General features: G+C 35.2%; 3 protein-coding genes across 4 annotated transcripts; 1 reads left to right on the top strand and 2 right to left on the bottom strand.

Annotated features, from left to right (window-relative positions):
- Nucleotides 1-814: 814 nt before the first annotated feature.
- LOC104701464 (glycosyltransferase BC10-like) lies at nt 815-3,762 on the top strand. Its single transcript, XM_010417156.3, has 2 exons — nt 815-1,753; nt 3,027-3,762. Exons 1-2 carry the CDS (start codon nt 1,160-1,162, stop codon nt 3,669-3,671), a joined length of 1,239 nt encoding a protein of 412 aa, XP_010415458.1. The 5' UTR covers nt 815-1,159; the 3' UTR covers nt 3,672-3,762.
- A 776-nt stretch (nt 3,763-4,538) lies between these two features.
- LOC104701465 (putative leucine-rich repeat receptor-like protein kinase At1g68400) lies at nt 4,539-7,567 on the bottom strand. Its single transcript, XM_019227702.2, has 2 exons — nt 5,887-7,567; nt 4,539-5,393 (listed from the first exon to the last, which is right to left on the bottom strand). Exons 1-2 carry the CDS (start codon nt 7,247-7,249, stop codon nt 4,720-4,722), a joined length of 2,037 nt encoding a protein of 678 aa, XP_019083247.2. The 5' UTR covers nt 7,250-7,567; the 3' UTR covers nt 4,539-4,719.
- A 1,106-nt stretch (nt 7,568-8,673) lies between these two features.
- Nucleotides 8,674-11,864, bottom strand: LOC104701466 (putative protein phosphatase 2C 15). 2 transcript variants are annotated; one of them, XM_010417158.3, is made up of 10 exons: nt 11,540-11,864; nt 11,228-11,281; nt 10,766-11,129; nt 10,365-10,536; nt 10,123-10,276; nt 9,965-10,028; nt 9,780-9,887; nt 9,555-9,680; nt 9,246-9,481; nt 8,674-9,144 (listed from the first exon to the last, which is right to left on the bottom strand). In XM_010417158.3, the coding sequence occupies exons 3-10, from the start codon at nt 11,006-11,008 to the stop codon at nt 8,919-8,921; spliced, it is 1,329 nt and encodes a 442-aa protein (XP_010415460.1). In that variant the 5' UTR covers nt 11,009-11,129; nt 11,228-11,281; nt 11,540-11,864; the 3' UTR covers nt 8,674-8,918. The 2 variants fall into 2 exon arrangements, with proteins under 2 accessions (XP_010415460.1, XP_019083248.1); XM_019227703.2 differs by lacking the exon at nt 11,540-11,864 and having other exon boundaries at nt 11,228-11,522.
- Between the last annotated feature and the right edge of the window lie 2,787 nt (nt 11,865-14,651).

A 14,651-nucleotide genomic window follows, 5' to 3' on the forward strand; every position in this document is an offset into this window, starting at 1 on the left:
TTTATCTATTTTGAATTATTCTATTCAAAAAATGTTACTGTTTTTGATATTTTATTTTTATTTTTTTTTAATAGATATTGCAGCTGCACCTAATACATCAAAAATGTTACCAGTCAGTCGTTTAAAGAAAATGTTATTACATTTTTTTACTGCAAATTCACTACATCAAACTGTAGTTAAATTTGTTTAAGGCAGTAAACCAGAAGTTAATGTGTAACTTGTCGTAATTATGTAACACGACAAGTTATATCGAATTTTAATACTTACTGCAACTCGATTTTGATAATTCGTGTTACTGCAACTCGATTTTGATAATTTTTAAACAAGTAAACAACACACAATTTTACTTAAAATATTAAACGTGTTGAAATGATATTAAATAAATGGAAGAAAAAGAAAAAAGTTAACTTATTCATGTTTTATCTTTATGTTTTCCAGCTTTATTTCCCTAAACTTATTTGAACTTGCGGATTTGCATTTATTTCCATTAAATTTTGTAAGAATTTTTTTTTTCACGCAACATATATTGACGTTTTTCCTTTTCTTTGTTTTTGTTAATTACATATTTAATGATTTTGATTTTAGAATCCATTTAAAGAAAAGTCATGAGTCATACGATAAGTTCTATTTTTCATATTAAATGTCTTTTGTTTTATATGGGGATAGTGAATTTATGTCGTTATGATTGATTAAAATATAATTTGTATGTTTAAAAGTTGTAAGGATATTTATTAGCTAATCAAATTAGATAGTCACTAAATTCCAGCTAGTCAGTTCTGCTATTTAACCAATTTTGTAAAATGCAAGAGAAATCACCATAAATTATGCATGAAAAGCTGCCAAATTCAATTTCCTATTTGTTTTTTTTGTAGAACAGATTCAATTTCCTATTTGATTCCACTGTTACCATTATATAAAGTTTCTTTCTTTTTTTCGACGAATTCCATGGTTTCAACCCCAAAATTTGATATTTTGACCCTAAAGAAAAAAGACAGAACTCAACAAAATGAATTATAAATGGAATTGTCTCCACTTGTAAAAGCGGTATCGTATCTCTTGCCCTTAAAGCAAAGAACTTGTCTCTCCTTCTCCATTCACTCCTCTATTGGAACATCAACACAAAGCACACAATTCTCTCTGCCTCTCTCTCTCTCTCTCGATGAAGAACCAAAAGGATCAAAACTCATCATTGCCATCTTCATCACCATCTCTAACAGCAAAGCTTCTCAATGCTCAATACCATCACTTCCTCAATCTCCTTTCGTATTCCCTTATCCTCTGTTGTGGCATAATAATTGGCATACTTCTGCATTCATCTCTACAAGACTTCTCTCCTACGTCTTCACGCAGCATCCAACGCATCTCTCAGCTCTTCGTCGTCTCCTCTCTTCCTCTTCCTCCTCCTCCTTCTCCCCCTTCTCCTCCTCCACCTTCTCCTCCTTCTGATGAGCCCGAGCACGATGGGCTTGAAAACTTTATTAAACCACCAGAGAAGCTTATGCATGACATGGAAGACGAAGAGCTTCTGTGGAGAGCTTCAATGGCGCCTAAGATCAAGAGTTACCCTTTTCCTCGAATACCAAAGGTTGCTTTCATGTTCATGACAAAGGGTCATTTACCTCTTGCACGTCTATGGGAGAGGTTCTTTCGCGGGCATGAAGGTCTTTTTAGCATCTACGTTCACTCGTATCCTTCTTACAACCAGTCCGATCCCGAAAATTCCGTCTTCCATGGCCGCCACATTCCAAGCAAGGTCAGCTTCCTACAAACTCCAATATTTGTTTTTCCTTTATAATTTTCATTTTTTGGTGAAATTACGTTGGAGACGATATTGACGAAAAATATATTATTTTGTGACTTTATTAATCCTACGAAAATATCAAAATGACCTTTTGTCCTAACAAGTAACAATTTTAGAAATTAAAGAAATGCCAAAAATATACTAATTTTCGAGAACTTTGTGCTCTTGTTGTAAACATGCTCTGAGTGTGGTTGAGTAATAATCAATCAAATATCTCATACTAAAAGGAATATAAATCATAATAATAAATGTGAAGGGGGTCAAGAGAATGTGGATTATCTTGCACAATACGGTTTGCTTTTTGCTAAATAAATTATAATACCTTTCATTTAGCAATTGTTCGTGGTCCGTCGGTGCCAGTGTTAACATATATTATAATACAGTAAATTGCATGGTTTCATTTATTTATTTTGGTTAATTATTGCATGGTTTTTTCATTCGTTAACATATCGTTTTGCCGACAAGTACTGATGCACATACGCATGTACCCGTAAGAAAAAAAAAACAGATATGTCACAAATTTAGTCTCTTAAAGCAAATACCTTTTATTAGTGCTTGATTAAAAATTTAGTTGGCACAAATTTAGCCTTAATCATTTCCCTGACTTTCTCAAATTGAGATTCGTCAATCTTCTCTTATTATGTGACTTTTGTTGACGACGGCAATTTGCCTTTTTGGAACTTCTTGATAAGGAAATATCTACGAAGGGTTGGTTAACAATTTAGACTTTTTAAACCTATTCAACCGATGGCAACTCTTTTGGTCCATTCTTACACACGGTCATTTGAATATAGTTTTATTTAGGGATGTACACTTGTCGGATATTTAGAACTTTATGGTACTCGAGTATTTGATCTTTTTTTTTGTCGGCCGAGTATTTGATGTAGAAGTGAAATATGTAATTCATTTCACTAGTCGATTTTATGGTTAATATGAAAAGTATAAATAAATTATCCAAGCATTCAAATACCCAAAAACTCGGGTCAAAGAAGAATGGTAACCGATCTTTCTTTTGTAGTCAAATTAAGTTTGATTTCTTAATACAAAACATGGCGTCATCATATCAATTTAAAATAACTTTGTACTTTTATGAGAATCATTGCAACGAGTAACGTTATTTTTTGGCTCTATATCATGATATGGTTTAAAATTCTACATACTCGGTTTTGAATATTATTTGCTTAAAAGTGGGTTTCTAATTTTTTTTATTTTTTTGATAACGCAGAGAGTGGATTGGGGATATGTGAATATGGTGGAGGCAGAACAAAGATTACTAGCAAATGCTTTACTAGACATATCAAACGAACGATTCGTACTTCTTTCCGAATCATGCATCCCTCTTTTTAACTTCACCACCGTTTACTCATACCTCATTAACTCAACTCATACTCACGTTGAGTCCTACGACCAACTTGGTGGCGTTGGACGTGGCCGATACAGCCCTCTAATGCAGCCACATGTCCAGCTACACCACTGGCGCAAAGGCTCCCAATGGTTCGAGATGGACCGTGCCATGGCCCTAGAGATCATCTCGGACAGAATCTATTGGCCTCTCTTTTACAGTTATTGTCACCACGGTTGCTACGCCGACGAGCACTACATCCCTACACTCCTAAACATCAAATCGGGCTTGAACCGACGCAACTCGAAACGGACTCTCACGTGGGTCGACTGGTCGAAAGGTGGGCCTCACCCGAATCGGTTTATTAGACATGAGGTAACTGCGGAGTTCATGGAGACCCTTAGGAGTGGTGGTCAGTGTCTCTACAATGGAAAAGTGACGAATATTTGTTACTTATTTGCTCGCAAGTTCTTGCCTACTGCTCTAGACCGGTTGCTCAGGCTCTCACGTACTGTTTTATATTTCTGATTATTATTCTTTTCACATTTTTTATTTTTCATCTTAATATTGTGTAATCTTTTGATTATTCGTAAATGAGGAGTATTTTTATTTTGGGTGATATTCATCTACACTATACACATTCCATTTAACTTTTCTTTTTAATTAATTCCGTAAAATCAGCCGATAAAAACAAGCTTCAACGACTACATATGGTAGATATTTTATTTTTATTTAGCTGACTATTGTGTAACTCTATTACTATGGATGCTATATAGAAGGCGACAATGTTACATACTGATACTACGCAATAACATGCGCACATGCTTGCCACATAACTCTATAAAGTCACTCCTAGTTTCTATCGTCCGGAGAAATTAGTTAGAATAATGGACCGGACTTTAAGGCATCTCTAGTGGGCGTTCCCTTTCATTCAGGCCCCGGCTTTCTAGAGTAAGCACATCCTTACCTAGACTAGGGTGATGATTGGTGTCGATGATAGTTGAAAGATAGAATAGTGGAAATATATAGTGAAACGTTTTACTTGAATAATTTTTTTTACAGATCAAATTATGAAACGATTAGCGAGTAGCTTTGTAGATTAATATTATTTTTTTTGCTCTTTTTTAGTTATGTGTAACATATACAGCAAAAGAAAATTCTCAAAACGTTTAAATATAAAATTCTATAAAGATCTTTTTTTTTAATTCAACTCAAAAAGAGAGGTTTTGGATACTGTTCCAAATAACCGATATATGGAGGTTTTGGATAGTCTCGGATGTATTAACACGATCACGACTCCTAGAAATCCTTGAGAATAAGCGAAAACATTATAGTTTGAGCGATATAGGGTCTTTGAGCATCATAGGGTCTTTGTGAGAGCGTTTGAAACGGGACTATCAGAATAGCATTGAAATTTAATTTACCCCTAATTCAAAAACACTAGAGAGACTCACATAATTATCTCATTACAAACAAAAACGAAACAAACAAAAACCAAAGCCTACGACTCTAGAAGAATGACAAAAGTTGAGATTCTAGGCACGTGATTTACATTTTTTGTAGTAAACAAATCTTACTACTGACTAGTAGTCCCACCGCACGTGTCCTCGGACAAGCATGGCGAGTCCACCGCAGAATTGATCCCATCGTTTCCCGGCGAGGCCTCAGAGCCACCACCACGTATATCCTCTATCAACTTCACAACATGACTCATCTTTGGACGGTGATCAGCCGCAACCGCGGTGCATGCCATAGCAATCTGCAACAACCCCACCATCTCTTCCTCTATATCCTTATACCTCATCAGCTCCAAATCAAACACTTCAGCCGTCCACTCCTCTCTCACAACCGATTGGACCCATCTCGGTAAATCCACCGCCCCACCCGCACCGCCAGAGTGACAAGTTTCAACCATATTAGGACATTTTCCGGTGAGAATCTCCAAAAGAAGCACTCCAAATGAGTAAACATCGGACTTCTGAGTGTGTTTTCGGCCATCCATCAGCTCCGGTGCACGGTAGCCGTTGGATTTAGCAATGGTTTGCGATGGGGCGAACATAGATAGCCCGAAATCAGAAACACGAGCATTGCCTGATCTGTCGAGTAGGACATTGGTGGATTTGATATCACCGTGTGTAAGCTTCATGTTTTTACACGAACCGTGGATGAAAGCTAAGCCACGTGCCGACCCAGCCGCGATCTTAAGGCGCGTAGTCCAATCCAATGGACTCCGACCCGGTCCACGGTTTCCTGTCCAACAACCCAAGCAAACACGAACATTACAAATTTGCCACTTACCTCAAAAAATGTAATTAGAGTTACAAAAAACCACAATGAATAATAAAAGTCATAAACAAATGGTTAGGTAAGGACAAAACACAAGAAACTAAACAAACACGATAAAGGTTTCCCATAAAGATCGATTTAAATGAGACAGATCATAACTTTATTTGTCCAACTTGTCGCCCAGTGGTACTGTCTATCTATCCAAAACAGACTTAAATTCACATTATCTAAATTAGTAATAACAAATATGCCTCATGAAAACGATTTTTCAACCAACAGAAACATGATATCTCATTCTCACTAACTCCAAAAAGTTTTTACCCCTACTGCTACAATGACTCTTGGCGTTACACTAATGTCATTTCCTTCTAAGTACCATGACTTAGGAATCACCTGTTTTGACCCGACCAAGTTCACTAACTAGTAAGAGAAAAGGAATCCCAAAACGACAACGTACCATGGAGAAGCCAGAAGAGACTACCATTAGGCATGTACTCATAGACAAGAAGCTTCTCTTCTCTAGCAAAGTAATAAGCTTTTAAGCTCACAAGATTAGTATGACGAAGCCTTCCCAAAACCTCCATTTGTTGCTCAAACTCTTTCTTTCCAGCCACCGTCACCGCGTCTTTAAGCCGCTTCACAGCAACTTCATTGCCGTCTTCAAGCACAGCCTTGTACGCCGTCCCGAATCCACCTTTACCTAACATCTCAGCTGATGCTCTGAGAAGATCTTCAAGCTCAAAACGTCTAGTTCCTTCGAAAAACACCATTTTACCCTTATCTTGTTGATTCTGGTTGTTGTTGTTGTTGTTTTGTGCTGATGTTGGGTAAGGACTTGATGAGTAGAGTATCTTCTCACCTTCAAGAACCTTTGAGTGCTTCTTCTTGTTCACTGAGTATTGTTTCCAGAAACAGTAGTAGAGAAGAAGAGAGACGAAGCTTAAGATAATGAAGTCTCCGAGGATGATAGCTACGAGTGATAAAGTACTGATTCGTGATGTGTTGCTTTTGTTGTTGTCGCCGCCGGAGTGAACTGAGGTTGGAGATGAAGGTACGGTTTCAGGGTTGTTTAAAGGTGACGCCTTTGCTCCATCGGGTCGACCCGGTTTAGACGGGTCGCTTGAGAGTTTTGTGCATTTCGGTAATGGAGCTCCGCATAGAGATGGGTTTTGCGTAAAGACAGATTCAGGGAATTGGGACAATGAGTTTGGTATCTGACCGTTGAAGTTGTTGCCGGAGACGTTGAAGTCTTGTAAATCGGGGAGGATGATGTTCGGTATCTGACCGGAGAACCGGTTTGATTCTAACCGGAGAGTGAGGAGATGGGTTAACTCGGTTAAATCCGGTGGAATCTGGCCGGAGAAGTTGTTGAAAGAGAGATCAAGACGGTAGAGACGAGTGAGTGAAGTGATTGAAGTTGGGAAGTCACCGGAGAAGTGGTTGTGTGATAAAAAGAGAAGCTTTAAAGCTGTGAGGCTGGAGAGGTTTGGGATTGGACCAGAGAGGTTGTTACGTTTGAGACTGAGTACTCTGAGTGAAGTGAGTGAGGTGAGCTGTGAGATTGACCCGGTGAGTTCGATGTCTTCGAGGATGAGACGTGTGACTCGGTCGCGGTCGCAGGTGACTCCGGTCCATTGGCATGGGTTTGTTGTTGTTGTGTTCCATGAGTTGAGTTTTCCGGTGGAATCAGCGGTGAGTTTGAAGTTTAACAGAGCTTCTGAATCTGAGCTTGAAGAAGAAGAAAGGAAACAACACTGAAGAAGAAGAAGAAGAAGAAGAGAGAGAAGCAAACGCTTATTGAAGAGAGAGCTTTTGGCCATTGTTGTGCAGAGAGAGAATAGAAACGAGCGTTGAGGACTTCAAGACAGAACACAACAACAATGGGGAAAGTGGTATAGGTTCGTCATTAACGCAAACAGTAACGTAAACTTAATGAAAATGACTAATGTACCCTTATCTGATATTTACTGTATCTGATGAATCGTGGACCGTATGGTTTGTTTCAGATATAGTCAAAGGGTTTTGATTTTCCCCGTAACGGTAAAGTAATAAATTGGTTGTTTGTGCTCACACGCGTGAGTATGATTCTCACGTGTTAAACTCTCTTCCATGTGAAGAAGATTAATGCTATCATAATTACTTTCTAAAACCAAGAATTAAATTCTCTGTCAATCAAATCTTACAAATTCCCAAAAACTTAGTTCTTTATAATATTTGCCTTATTGAGGGACCATCTGGTAAATAAAGTGAAATGTGTGGGGGCTTTCCTTTTTTTGATTGTTGATTTATCGGTGCAGAAGCTGAGTGAGCTTTTTTCGACTTTTTTCATAATAAAATCAGAAGAAGCTGAGCTTTTTCTGCTTTCAACAATGTATTTGCTTGTTTCATGCAAAAAATGTTCCCCATTCAAAACACCATTACTGTCAAGTTTAATGTTTATACTCCCTCTGTATATAACTTTTTAGGATTTATTCTTGTATCATAAAATATTAATTTTTATCAATTAATGCTAAAAAATTGTAAATTTTAAAAACCATTAAATGAAAATATTAAAGTTTGGTGAACTACTATTGGTTAATAGTTATAAGAATGTTATTATAAATAAATAATGTATTTATATCTAAACATTAAATACTTTTTTAATATATGTGAAAATCTTAAAACATCATTCTTTGTGATACAGAAGGAGTATTCAATTTAGTAAATGACTTCTTTTTTGTTTGTTCACTAATAAATGACTAAATGTAGAATGAGTATGTAAAGTCCATGATTTCATGAAAATTAATTATTTCAATATATAATGAATATATATATATATATGTAAAGTCCCATGATTCCGTGACAAAACTTTTAATTTATTTCAAAATATGTTTTGGAAAGAAAGAAAAGGAAAAAAAAAAAAAAAAACAAAGCAATTGGAATAATCTTTTGGCTTTTTTTTCTTTCCAAAAACATAAGTTGATTGAGTAATAAGTAAAGAGAAGTAAAATATGCCAAAAGGAGAACAACATAGAGCGTAATGCTTTGAAGTTTGAAGGTACAAGTATATTTGAATCATACCAATCTCGTGTCTTCCCTAGGCTCCACATTACGACCATCCTTACGCATTGATGGACACATCCGAAAACATCAAGGTCCGTTTGGAATTTTTGGACCGAACATCTTTGATTTTGAGTTACAATCTGAAATAGTTTGAACTAAATCAAAATTCAAACTAAAGGCAAAGAGAAGAGAGACACAGAGCTTTGTTTATCCAAACTTTCTCATATAGATTTGTTTTGTTTTCAAGTATGAACACAAGCTTTTTTCACATAGTATACCAATCAATCCAACTCACTATATATCCCATTACGAACCCAAGATCCATAAAAGAATCAGGTGTACTCAAATTTTTATTATTCGAATGGAGTGTAATAAAAAAGAACCAAAGAAGAAAGAATTATAATGAACGAATAGAGAGTCCTGTGTGTGTGTGTGTGAGGTTCATTCTTAGATGACTTTAACTCCACTTGGGCGTTTCCCTTCCATTGCATCCTTTTTATCACGACAATCTGTGCACAAGAACGGTCCTTGCCACGGTTTTAGACTTGTCGAGAAGATCGAACCCGCGTGGACTGATATCCCCTCACTTGGAGCCAAGTCTAGTTGACATATCGCACACGTGAATATCCCTCCTCCTGTTGTTGATTCCTTAGAACAATCACCTGATCCTAGCCTGCAAGACATGACATAAAAAGCCTGTTAGATAGGTCTGCAAAACGCAACAAACTTCAAAAGACTTTTAGTGTTTTAGAGGGAGAAAGAGAAAGGAGTGACCTTTCATCGAGCATTGCAGAGCCTTCTTCGAAGAGCTCTTCCACGATACCAACACTAGAGAGTTTCTTGGCGAGTTTGTTAGATGAGTTTGATTTCTTTCTGAAGAGCAGTGATTTAAAGAAGTTGTTGTGTTTCTTAGGAGGAGAAGGCGGTGGTTCTTGGATGTTCTCGGGTGGGATTATGTCAACTACAACGCATGTTGTGTCATCCTTAAGTCCTCTTCTTCTCAATGCTTCCTGTAACACAAACCTCAAGACTCTTAGTTCACTTCTTTACAAGCAAAGGTTCGGTTAAGCATATTCAAATTACCTTAACTACTTGTCTAGCAGCAAGTTCAGCTGATAATCCACGGCAAGTTTTAGCAGCTGCTTCTGAGGAGAGAGCGTCCCATATGCCATCAGACGCAATAATAAGCCTTCCGCCAAGGTTTGATAGCTTTAAGTACATATACCAATTGTGAAGAACAGTGTGAGAGTTTGTTTGTAAATGACGAAACAAATTTGTAAAGGAAACGTCAAAGATATATAAATATACCTTCACTTGCTTTACAAAGGGAACTGGAACTATGAACTCCCCAACGTCCATATCTCCAATAGACCTTGAAAGGCAAAGACCACCAGGCCAACACCGTAGAGGACCAATCTGCAGAATTCAATAGTTTTTTCAAGCTCACGACTCAAAACGTAAGTTAGTTAATGGGAAAACAGAACACAACACACCTCAACGCCTCCAACAATGCTTAGCCTGCCAACTTCTCCACCACTAGCAGTAACACGTTCCCTCCTGAATCATGACAAAAAGGGTTTAGATTTTAGATTGTACTTTACGATCCCTAAACAAAAGAAACTTAGAAAGATTCCCCATTTCAGGTACATACTCTTCTGTATTATCTTCAAGCCTATGATCTACAGTAAGGTTGGAAACTGAACCACCCTTAGTATCTAAGATGCAGCGAGAGTCCCCAACACATGCAACTGTCACAGTCCATCCATCTACTATCACAAATGTGGCTGTTGTTCCAGAAGTTTCTCCTAATATCAAAGAGAGGAATAAACTACACATCAGCCACAAGCAAAGATAAATCAAGTAGTGCAACTGATGATTTCTATAGGAATATACCTCTGCTCTGAAACTCCTTATCAGTCTTCACGAATCCAGAAACTAATGCACGGGGTAAAGCGTGAAGCCACTCATCACGGCTAAGCCCACTGGGAAGAGCACTAATAACATGGTCTAATAGATTCTCCCTTGTAAAAACCGCTGCAGCTTTTCCATTGTGCCCATCAAATACCTAACAGTGCAAAAACACAAAACTATAAGACAGTCAAACACATAAACAAAACGTCATGAACAAGGTAGATGCATCAGTAGCATAACAAAGCCATCTAGGTGAACATTTCTACGGTTCTAACACTCAAGAATTACTCAAATCAGAAGTCTAATTGCAAAAAGAAGTAACATTATCATGTCTTGCATATAGAAGTAAGCTATTAAGATAAGTGTATCCTAAGGTATAATACCGCAAAGACAGAGAAAGCAGTTGAAGAATTGGAAGGAACACGAAGACTATCAGTCTTGATCAAGACATAATCTTCTCCTTTCCTAGATTGAGCAGCCTGACCAAATCTCACAATCGGTTTCTCCATCTTAGCAGCTTTCGTCTCTCTACTAATCAAAGCAGCAAGAGGCACAAGCTTCTCATCATTATCATGATGATGATGATTATGATTATGATTACGTCTCTTTCCTTCTCTAGACGCCATTACGAGACCCTTTCACGCTCCCAAAATCTTACAACCCTTTACTAAACTCAATCTTTCTGACCCAAGTAGTCATGAATTTGTAGCCAAGCAATCCAATTTCACTTCAAGATACAAACTTTACCTGCAAATTACATTGAAGAAGAGCAAATCTGAATCATTTAGTAAAAAAAGGAAGCAGCCCTTTTTGTTTAAACTACTCTTAGGAGAAGAGAAACTAACTTAGTGCTTCTTCTTCCTGCCCTCTTCTCTGTTTCGACAGCAACAAGTACAGATCTGATAAAGGCAACACACAGAAAAGGGTAAAGAGAAGGGAAGAAGAAAGTATTAAAGAAACCACAAAGTCAGAAGTAAAGCTCGACACGGAAGAAGAAGAAGAAAGAAACGCGTAATGGTGACTAGAAATGAACTGTAAAATCAAAACCAATCATCCAAATCCACAAGGAAAGAGAAAAGAAAAAAAAAAAAGATTGTATTTTTCTAAGGACAAGAAAAAGGAGAACTTTAAGGAGAATCTGAATAATAAGAAAATACCCAGAATTATAAGGAAGGTTGCAAACAAGAATCCAGAGCAAAAAGATTGCGACTTTAATGAGTAGTAGTAGAAGCAGAGGAGAAGAAGAACACAAGGCGGTTTCTCAACATCTTCCTTTTGTACCAAACAGGAAACCAAGTTTGGTTTTTTTTACAAGGACAAAATTGGATTAGATTAAGAGAGAAAGAAAAAACATGATATGTTTGTTTAAGTACTTGTGCCGGTGAGAAAATGGTTAACGCTTGACCAAATGTGAGAAAGCAAGCTGTCATTAGAAAAACCCCACATTCGGCTATGATTGGTGTGACATAGATTCTTATTAGCAATTCATTTTTTAAGTTTTTTTCCCTTTTTAAACTAATCCATATTTGTTTGCTGCTCCCTAATCTTTTTGGTTCAAAGTATCACTTAATATTATGAAACAATATAAGGATTTATGTATTTTATCTTTTGCCAATACTTAATATTATGAAGCAATAATGTAAAAACATAATAGAAGTTTAAGAGTCAACCGTGTTTTTTTTTTCTTTTCTAAAATATAAGATGTCACCTAATGTATAACTTTAAACTAGATTATGATCCATGGTATAAGTTTTTACATAATTTTTTATTAATGTATGATGTTAATATTAATTTTTTCAATATACTATTTTGTTAATTTAGTGTATAATCTGCGGTATACTGCACAACAATTTTTGTTTAATACAATCTTAATTAAATCAGTTTGATTCGATATATTTTATATTGGTGTTATTAAAATAGTAAAATAAAGATTTAACATGTATTGAAGTATCATATTAATGATATTTTACTTTTTAGTATTTTCAATTCAATCCTCTAATATTATATAACTCGTTATATAATATAACTCGTTTGTGTTATTTTAAAATTTTAATATGTTTAAATCGTCATAATTTTACTTTTTATTAAGTTAAGATATATCAGTTATAAATTACAAACTTCTTAAAATTACTACATTTAAAATGATGATTTACTACATTTAAAATTTAAAATAAAAAAGAGATGATAGGAGAAAAAAAAAATTAAATTTGGAATAAATCTTCTCAATATCTATCTCTATCTTAATTGTAGAATATTATATATATAGATATTTAGAATATTTAATTGTGTTTGGTTAGAAAGATAGTAGAAAGAGTTAACTAAACTTGTTTGAATATAAATATAAGCATTTAATGACATTCAATGATAAATGTTTCCAAAAACATATTTTTGATCAAAAACTGCTGCAAATATACTAGTATTGATACTTAATTCATGTGAAAAGAGTCTAAACGACATTTATAATATAACAAGAAATTTGTTTATCATGTAGCTGAAAGATAACAGGACAATTCTTGGGTTCACCTCTAGGGGTGAACCTCTCTTATTCACCCCTTCTTAATTAAGGAAAAAAATTATTAATTAAAGAAACAAAATCTGTTTATAATTCAATTTTAATTATAAACATCATATTATAGTTTTTAATTATAACATCTAAATCTAAATTACATTTTTATAAACCCAAACCGAGATATAATTTTGTTTAATTGTGTAATTTAAATCTTAACCACTCTTTTATAAACCCATATTGAAATACAATTTTGTTTAATTGTAAAATCTAAACCCTAACCACTCTTTTATAAACCCAAACCAACATATAATTTTCTTTAATTATAAAATCTAAATTCTAACCACTATTTTATAAACCCAAACCGACATATAAATTTCTTTGATTGTAAAATCTAAACCCTAAACTTTAACCACTCTTTTGTAAACCCAAACCGACATATAATTTTGTTTAATTATAAAGTCTAAACCCTATACACTAACCACTCTTTTGTAAACCCAAACCGACATATAATTTTGTTTAATTATAAAATCTAAACCCTAACAACTATTTTGTAAACCTAAACCGATATATAATTTCGTTTAATTATAAAATCTAAACCAAATCACTATTTGGTAAACCCAAACCGACATATAATTTTGTTTAATTATAAAAACTACACTCTAATCATTCATTTATAAACCAAACCGACATAATTTCCTTATTAAAAAATCTACAGAATTTGTTTCCTAAATTTGTTTTGTCTTTTTATTTTAATTTTGATTTATTTTATAAATATGATATGACATGGCGTTTTGTTGTATTTTGATTGGTTAATTAATAGGAGGTGAAAAAGGGTTTTACCCCTAAGGATAAAGCCAAGAATTTTTCAAGATAACATAGGAAGTTTGAATATTCTGAATCCACAAAATTTATTTACGCAATATATTTGCAGTTGATATATATCTTATCAGATTGGAGTGCTTATACGAATTATTCGCGAGTAAATAATTATTTGGTTTTGCATTAAAATATACGTTTGAAAAATAATATCGACTATGATAAGAAATTTTAGTTTCTAAATTAAGAACAAAAAATTGGCAAAAGAAAGAAAAAAAAAACAATCTTTATAATCTGTTTTAATTATTTGTGTTGTTGAATTCAGTTAAACGACAACGTTCTCACGACATTGGGCGCAGGTTTAAAGGACTAGTGTAAATTTTGTCGTCGGTAAGAGTTGTTACATTCTTCTTGGGATGTCAAATGTGTCATGTGTCATGTGATGATGCGATCCTCGGCGTCATCGAAAACGAAAAAGGAGACTTTCGTCTACGTCAGAGTTAAGTGATCAGGTGTTTCCTTGTTCGAACGCCTAAAAATCTTACGCTAGGAGGACCAGAATATTAAAAAAAAACTTATCTTTGGCTTTAAAGCCTTGTACTGTTTGTACAGAGAAGGGTCAATGTCCAGGAAGACGAGAAAAAGTTACTTATGAACATGGGGCTGGAGCTTCCACAGGACAGGACCACACATCTATTGCAATTAAGATCCACTTTGGGTTGTCAAATTTCATGACAAGACCAATGCTAAGTTTTGTTCCTCCTCATAAGCTTTGTTTTTTTGTTGCTTCGGTGTACCTTCCTACTGAATAAGTCTCTCGTCTCATCCCTTCATTTTGTCTTAAATGAAGCTGAACATTCAAGAACCCGCAGCCAAAGTTCTAAACTTCAATCCTAATTGTTCACGCATTTTGCCTTCATAAGTAAGCAATGATCTCTCCATGG

This window comes from Camelina sativa, chromosome 7, assembly GCF_030686135.1.
Source record: "Camelina sativa cultivar CO46 ecotype springtype chromosome 7, ASM3068613v1".
NCBI lineage: Eukaryota > Viridiplantae > Streptophyta > Magnoliopsida > Brassicales > Brassicaceae > Camelina > Camelina sativa.

Excerpts from the sequence above, each read along its gene's own strand:
- LOC104701466 (XM_010417158.3), bottom strand. The coding sequence starts at position 11,008 with ATGGCGTCTAGAGAAGGAAAGAGACGTAATCATAATCATAATCATCAT. Across the intron at positions 10,029-10,122 it reads CTTGAAGATAATACAGAAGA|GAGGGAACGTGTTACTGCTA; the intron begins GTATGTACCTGA and ends GTCATGATTCAG. Across the intron at positions 9,145-9,245 it reads TCTGCAATGCTCGATGAAAG|GCTAGGATCAGGTGATTGTT; the intron begins GTCACTCCTTTC and ends CATGTCTTGCAG.
- LOC104701465 (XM_019227702.2), bottom strand. The coding sequence starts at position 7,249 with ATGGCCAAAAGCTCTCTCTTCAATAAGCGTTTGCTTCTCTCTCTTCTT. Across the intron at positions 5,394-5,886 it reads TCTCTTCTGGCTTCTCCATG|GAAACCGTGGACCGGGTCGG; the intron begins GTACGTTGTCGT and ends GTTGTTGGACAG.
- LOC104701464 (XM_010417156.3), top strand. The coding sequence starts at position 1,160 with ATGAAGAACCAAAAGGATCAAAACTCATCATTGCCATCTTCATCACCA. Across the intron at positions 1,754-3,026 it reads GCCGCCACATTCCAAGCAAG|AGAGTGGATTGGGGATATGT; the intron begins GTCAGCTTCCTA and ends TTGATAACGCAG.